This window comes from Ziziphus jujuba, chloroplast (genome assembly GCF_031755915.1).
Source record: "Ziziphus jujuba chloroplast, complete genome".
In the NCBI taxonomy this organism is placed as follows: Eukaryota; Viridiplantae; Streptophyta; class Magnoliopsida; order Rosales; family Rhamnaceae; genus Ziziphus; species Ziziphus jujuba.
In genome coordinates, this window is record NC_030299.1 from 15001 (window position 1) to 22500 (window position 7500).

A 7500-nucleotide genomic window follows, 5' to 3' on the forward strand; every position below is an offset into this window, starting at 1 on the left:
TTGAAATAATAATATTCTTGAAGCAACCGAACTGCTTCGATATTTTCCTATCCACGTAATTTTTGTTAATTCGTACGACTTTTGTTCGGCCTGTTCTTTCTTTTTTATTTTTTTTTCCGAACCATTCTTTGAATTCTTTGTTCTTTTTCGTGATTTAAATTCATTCAATATTCAAAAAAATTTACAGTCAAAATGGAAGGACTTATATTGGAATCCCTATCTAAATATTGGAATCCCTATCGAAATTCATAACACAATAGTAGGGCAAATTAAATATATCTTTAATTCATATATACCTAGTTAATATCGAATATCACATATACATGTCTTTCCCCCATAACGTAAACCAACTATTCGTATCGTAGATTCAGTCGGATTCTAGAATCATTCTTCGAAACATATACAAGAATTAATTGTCTTATAACGATTAGATTACATACATCTAGTCCGACCCCCCCTCCTCCTCTAACCAACCCCTTTTTTTATAAATATCCTTTTTGTAAACCCTTATCTTCTATTTTTATTTATCATTATCCCCCATGAGTACAATCAATCTAACTGACAAATTCGTTAGACATAATCATTGCATAGAAATATCAGGATTGAGTTGATCGAAGTTCATGTAATTTATTATTTATTAATTTTTTTTGGTCAATCGGTGAATTGAATGAACAAAACAATATCAATAGAAAGGGAGTATTCATTGGAGGGTGGTATAAATCGACCAAACAGGAATTTGAGGAAAAAGATCTTTTAGATCTCTTTCCTTTTTTTTTTTTACAATTCCTTAACTTAATATCGTAATATTCTTTTTACTATTACTCTAGATCGTATATACTTTATTTTTATTTCGATCTTATTTGTATATTTTTCTTCCCTAAGTCTAAGTGGATTACTTTGAGACACGTAGACATGTCGTCAGGCTAAGCTAAAAAAAAAGACTATGTCGAAAACTAATCAATGATGACCTTCCATGGATTCGCCTATATAAGCCGCAGCTAAGGTTGCAAAAATAAGAGCTTGAATGCCACTTGTAAATAATCCAAGGAACATGACAGGTATAGGAACCACTAAAGGTACTAAAGAAACAAGAACAACAACTACTAATTCATCGGCTAATATATTTCCGAAAAGTCGAAAACTAAGCGATAAGGGTTTTGTGAAATCTTCTAAGATGTTAATGGGCAAAAGGATTGGGGTTGGTTGAATGTATTTACCGAAATAACCTAATCCCTTTTTTGAAAGGCCCGCATAGAAATATGCTACTGACGTGAGTAAAGCTAAAGCAACAGTAGTATTTATATCATTTGTGGGCGCGGCTAACTCCCCATGAGGTAACTGTATGATTTTCCAGGGTAAAAGAGCCCCTGACCAATTCGAAACAAAAATAAATAAAAACATAGTTCCAATAAATGGAACCCAGGGACCATATTCTTCTCCAATCTGCGTTTTGCTCACGTCTCGAATGAATTCAAGGACATATTCAAAGAAATTCTGACTGTCAGTCGGAATGGTTTGTGGATTACGAACAGCTATAATGGCTGAACCTAATAAGATAGCAATTACAACCCAAGAAGTAATAAGTACTTGGCCATGGACTTGGAAACTTCCTATTTGCCAATAGAAATGTTGGCCTACTTCCACACCGGATAGATCGTATAACTCTTTTAGTGTGTTGATGGAACATAATAAAACATTCATATTAACCTCTGAAAGAAATAGAACTTTAAAAGGAATTATTTTGATTCAACCATCTCATTTTCGATTTGCATACTTGCATTGGATATTTTGAATACCTACTAATCGCATAATATCCTCGGTTATTTTTATCTCTTTTGTGCGAGTCAGAAATAGTAACCGATTCAATAAATCTATTCTATGGAGTTCCAAAAATAATTTACTTATCTTATTATTAATCAAGAATTTCGTATATAGCTAGAACGGCCCTCACAAATAGCAAATACTAATTTGTTAAGAATTAATCGAATTGAAGCTATAGCGTCATCATTTGCCGGAATCGAAATATCTGCTAGATCTGGGTCACAATTTGTATCGATTAAACAAATCGTTGGAATGCCCAAAGTCATACATTCGCGAAGAGCTGTAGATTCTTCTTGCTGATCAACAATTATTACAATATCGGGCAATCCAGTCATATATTTAATCCCGCCGAGATATGTTTGCAAGTGAGATAATTGTCTCTTCAACACAGCCGCATCCCTTTTCGGAAGACGATTGAGTCTCCCCGTCTTTTGTTCCGTTCTCAAGTCCCTGAATTTATGAAGTCTCGTTTCTGTAGTATACCAATTCGTTAACATACCACCAAGCCATTTTTTATTAACATAATGACACCGAGCCTTTATTGCAGCCCGTGCTACTGAATCCGCTGCTTTATTTTTGGTACCAACAATTAAGAATTGTTTTCCCCTACTTGCTGCATCAAAAACTAAATCACAAGCTTCTGCCAAAAACCGAGCAGTTCTGGTAAGATTTATAATATGAATACCTTTACGCCTTGCAGAGATATAAGGTGCCATTCGAGGATTCCATTTCCTAGTACCATGACCAAAATGAACTCCTGCTCCCATCATCTCTTCCAAATTGATGTTCCAATATCTTCTTGTCATTTCTCCCCACACTTCTTCTCTTTTTTTTTTTTTCGTTGAAAAAAAAAAAGAGAAGCTAAAATAGAAATAAATAATTGTTCCCACGGAACCTTCTCTTCTACCGAAGATTGGCCATTGATACACGATCCAGACCATTCAGTTCTTTCTATTCGTTATTATCTTTATTTCTATTACCAAATTAAACGACCACAACACAAATAGAAAAAAGGATGAATTCGCTTTTAGGAATCATTAAATCCTAGAAACGATTGTTCTGATATATCATGTAAATTCTTTGAAATGCAAAAATCAAATAATTCTCTGTGGTCCAACAAAATGTCTTTCATTTCCCATTCGAATAAATTCTTCTTTTTCGTTTCCAAAGGAATGTTGTGATGTTGCCTTGAACGGTGCACTAATCTTTTGAATCCGGTCCCAACGGGTATCATCCCCCCTAGAACAACGTTCTCTTTCAGACCTTTCAACCAATCGATACGACCACGTAGAGCAGCTTTTGCTAAAACGCGAGCGGTTTCTTGAAAACTCGCTTCGGATATGAAACTTTGAGTATTTAAAGATGCTTTCGTTATTCCCAATAATATGGCTCTGTAACAAATCGCTTCTTCCAAAGCACGCCCCGTTCGTTCCGCTCGCAACAATCCAATTAGTTCTCCCGGTGAAAAAACATTAGACATTCCATCTTCTGAAATCAGCACTTTTGATGTTATTTGACGTACAATAATTTCTATATGTCTATTATGGATCTGCACCCCCTGGGATCGATAAACCTTTTGGATCTTATTAACCAAAGAGATACGACTTTGCACTATAGTTAGCTCAGCACCAATCAAGAATCCCCAAGGAATTCCAAGAACTCTTGTTATATGTTCGTTCCAGCTCTCAACCCTCTTTTCTAGGTTCATCGATATTGAATCAATCGAACGCACTTCTAACACTTGTTCCACTTTTGGAAGACCCTGCGTTATATCACCAGATCTCGATTTTTCATATATAAATGTAACTAATGTATCTCCTTTGGAAAGTATTTCTCCATAATGGCCATGAACAGTTGCTCCTGGAGTGGCCAAATAAGGCTTTGACGATCTTATTACTACAGAGTCAATTTGAACAATTATAACTTGGCCCGATTTTAGGTACGGTCCTTTTTTAGCTATACATACATTTTCACAAATAAACTGCCCCAGGCTAATTATTGTAGATGTTTCTACACAATAATTATGATCATAATTATGATGGAGAAAATGCCAATTTAAGTTGAATGGATTCAAAAGGATGTTACTGCATGGAGCGGAATTATAAATTCTCCCGTTTTCATCCATTAAACAATATTTAAGTACTTGAAAAGTATGTTTTAAATTGTCAAGTTCTAAATATTTAGTTACCGAGATCTGATTATGAGTTTTTAAAAGGTAATTATCAATTTGAGAGGCTGTTCCTAAAGGGCCTAACGAATTCCTAATTGGAGGATCTCTTTTAATTGATTCTTTTATTACATTGTAATATTTTACATCATTGAATGGACCCATTTGAAAACAATTAAACGATGACAAAATTATCAAAGATTGAGATTCCTTACTTCTATTCAACAACGTACGAATAGTTCCTTGATTTTGGCTAAGTGATTGTTGAATCCTTTCCTTGGAATAAATAGAATAAAATGGATTAGTACGGTTTGACCTATTATCAGAGATCAATCCTGAACCTAACGGATCATTCCTTTTTTTGATATACGAAATATGGGATTTCACTAAGTTGATTCTTAGGAAATCTCGAATCAGACCATTTGTCCTTACTTCAACAAAGGAAGCGTGGGCCTCTTCGATAGAAGAAGTTTTTTTGTCTTGGTCCCAATTCAACACTAAACAAGTCCGAACTAATTGAATGCTTGTGCCAGAAATTCCCCGAATTGGTTTGCCGTTTCCATAAAGAATATAATTTACAACTCTAAGTTCTAGATTATCACTTTCCTGCAACGGGTCCCGGGGGAAAAGTGTTTCTAAATTTATACCGTCCACTATTTCATATATGATTACGGGCCGAACCAAAACAAAATATTTTTTCTTGGTAGGTGTGATCCATTGGACATAGATCCAATTTTTCAATTTTTTTGATTCCTTACATTTTTTTTTTACCGTTCCCGGCGGTATCAAGATGCCGCTGTGTCGAAATATCTTATCCATCTCTACAGCAAAATGGATATCTCCAGAAAAGATTTTAAGTTCAATCCTTTTTTTTTTTCTCTCCACTCGTACCAATCCGCCTGCTCGACTTCTTATATTTAAAGTGATTCGTGTATCTACTCCAATGATACTATTGTTCCGTACCATTATGGAAGAAGATTCGGGTAAAATATGCACTTCCTCGGGAATGAAAAAAAATCGATCGACTTTCATTTGGTATTTTGGCTTAAATTCTTTGACTCCTCGATACTCAAGCAAATCCTCTTTTTTGAGGATTGAATACAACCCTATCGTCCCATATTTAGTAATTCCTGAACTTTTTCTTCTGTATTGAGGATCATCAAAATAAGCAAAAATAATATTTCTACGAAAAATACCATTTATCGGTATTTCAATCGAAATAATGGGATGAGGCATTAGTTCTTTCTCTCGTTTTTGAATCCACTGGAATGGAATAATGAATCTATTTCGTCGTCTCTTTGCCAATAAAAAGAAATCAGAATTCTCGTGTAGAATAGAAGGAAATATGAAATTACAATGACCTTTATATATGATTCGATTAAATTCTGAATAATCCGAAATGATACTTTCTTTTTTACCAGAAAGACCCAAACTAAAAAATTTGTGTTTTACTTGATCATTATTTATTGGATTTCCTGAAAGGCTAGAAAACATTTTTCCTTCGGCAGAAAGAAAATGAACGTTCATTTGATCTTGATCTTTGTGGAGTGAAAGGGGGACGACACTGGATCGGCACGAACCTCCTGACAATATCCATAAATGACTTGTTTTTGGTAAGAGATGGACATTACTATATGTAAATTCCGGTGCATGGTATACATCGGTACTCCAGTGCATTTCTCCCTCTGAGTCAGAATAAATATGTTTTCGAACCTTTTCTTTAAAATTTAAAGTGTATGTTCCCGCGCGAATTTCAGCAATAACTTGTTCGGATTCTACATATTGATCATTTTGAACTAAAATAAAACTTTTTGGTGGAATAGTCACGTTATGTATAATATCTTCACTCTCAATCGTTACATACACGTCTATATAACATAGAAAAGCGGGATGCCCATGACGTGTACGTGTAGGATGAACCAAATCCTCATTGAATTTTATTTTTCCATTAGAAGGGGCTCGTACATGTTCTGCAGTACCCCCTGTGAATACCCCACCGGTATGAAAAGTTCTTAATGTTAGTTGAGTGCCCGGTTCCCCAATAGATTGACCCGCAATAATACCTACAGCTTCTCCCAATTCGACCAGGTCGCCATGAGTAGGGCTCCGACCATAACATAATCGGCAGATCCAAGACGTGCTCTTACAAGTAAAGGGAGTTCGGATAGATATTGGTTGTGTTTGAAAGGTTATGAATCGATTGACAAGTCCAATCCCAATATCTTGATTTCGGATGGCAATACATCGAGGGCCTATATATATATCGTCTGCTAATACACGACCAATCAATGTTTGGATAAAAATTCTTTCCGGCATCATCCCATTGCGAGGACTCACAGAAATACCTTGGGCGGTGCCACAATCTGTTCTACGTACAACAATGTGTTGAACTACTTCAACAAGTCTGCGTGTAAGATATCCAGCATCCGATGTTCGTACAGCAGTATCCACAACTCCTTTGCGGGCTCCGTAACAAGAAATGATATATTCTGTTAAAGACAGTCCTTCACGTAAATTGCTTTGAATAGGTAAATCAATCATTTGTCCTTGTGGATCCGACATTAACCCTCTCATACCTACTAATTGGTGTACTTGAGATGCATTTCCTCTAGCTCCCGAAAAGGACATTATATGGACTGGATTAAAAGGGTCAGTCATCCTAAAATTAGGATTCATTTCTTGTCGCAAATAGTCACTTGTAGCATACCATATCTCAATAGATTGTCGTAATTTTTCTACCGCGTGTACATTCCCATAATGATGGTGTTTTTCCAAAATAAAACCTTGTTGTTCAGCATCTTGGACTAGCCATCCCTTAGAAGGTATTGTTAAAAGATCATCAATTCCTAACGAAATGGATGTAGCGGTGGCTTGTCGGAACCCCAGAGTCTTTACTTGATCCAGGATGTGTGATGTATATGCCATTCCGAAGTGGTCTATTAATCTACTAATAAGCCGTTTAATGGCAGTTCCATCTATCACTTTATTGTGAAAGGCCAGATTAGCCCGTTCTGCCATAAGTACCTCCATATTCCGCTGAGTGGGGTTCGCCAATGGGTTTGAGTCAATGATTGGAAAACTTCCTTTTCTCGATCTTGATTCGCGTAGAAATTCAGGAACTATGGTCCTACTTGAACCGGAGAGACCTGAATTCACACTGGTGTCATAGAATTACTTAGCTTGGATACCATATTATTGGGTATCATATGAGCAGGCCAGGCAAAATCCTTGTATAGCTTCTTCGATTTCTCGATAAAGAGAAATATGACCAACAGTGGTTCGAACGTATATACAAAGAATTTCTTTTTTTATGCTTCTTACTATTAGATAGGGCCCATAAATCTCATGATAGGTACCCAAAGGTTCATAGTGAACTTCGAGGGGAGCTTCTCTTGAAGTAATAACGCGTTGATCTAGTTGCCACCGGAGCCACAAAGGACTATCTAAATGGATTCTTTTCTGCCGATAAGCTCCAATTGCATCATAGGAATTACAAAAACGGGGTTCTTTTT

General features: G+C 36.0%; 4 protein-coding genes across 4 annotated transcripts in view; all 4 read right to left on the reverse strand. All coding sequences in view use genetic code 11, as the record gives it.

Moving 5' to 3' along the window:
* Positions 1–957: 957 nt before the first annotated feature.
* atpI (ATP synthase CF0 subunit IV) lies at positions 958–1701 on the reverse strand. The gene has a single exon. It carries the CDS (start codon positions 1699–1701, stop codon positions 958–960), a length of 744 nt encoding a protein of 247 aa, YP_009256315.1.
* A 215-nt stretch (positions 1702–1916) lies between these two features.
* Positions 1917–2627, reverse strand: rps2 (ribosomal protein S2). Its single transcript has one exon. It carries the CDS (start codon positions 2625–2627, stop codon positions 1917–1919), a length of 711 nt encoding a protein of 236 aa, YP_009256316.1.
* Positions 2628–2848: 221 nt separating this feature from the next.
* rpoC2 (RNA polymerase beta subunit) lies at positions 2849–7018 on the reverse strand. Its single transcript has one exon. It carries the CDS (start codon positions 7016–7018, stop codon positions 2849–2851), a length of 4170 nt encoding a protein of 1389 aa, YP_009256317.1.
* Positions 7019–7180: 162 nt separating this feature from the next.
* Positions 7181–7500, reverse strand: part of rpoC1 (RNA polymerase beta) — a 2823-nt gene continuing 2503 nt past the window's right edge. The window contains exon 2 of the mRNA in view: positions 7181–7500. This exon is cut by the window's right edge and continues 1303 nt beyond it. Within this exon, the coding sequence (YP_009256318.1) occupies positions 7181–7500 (320 nt within the window).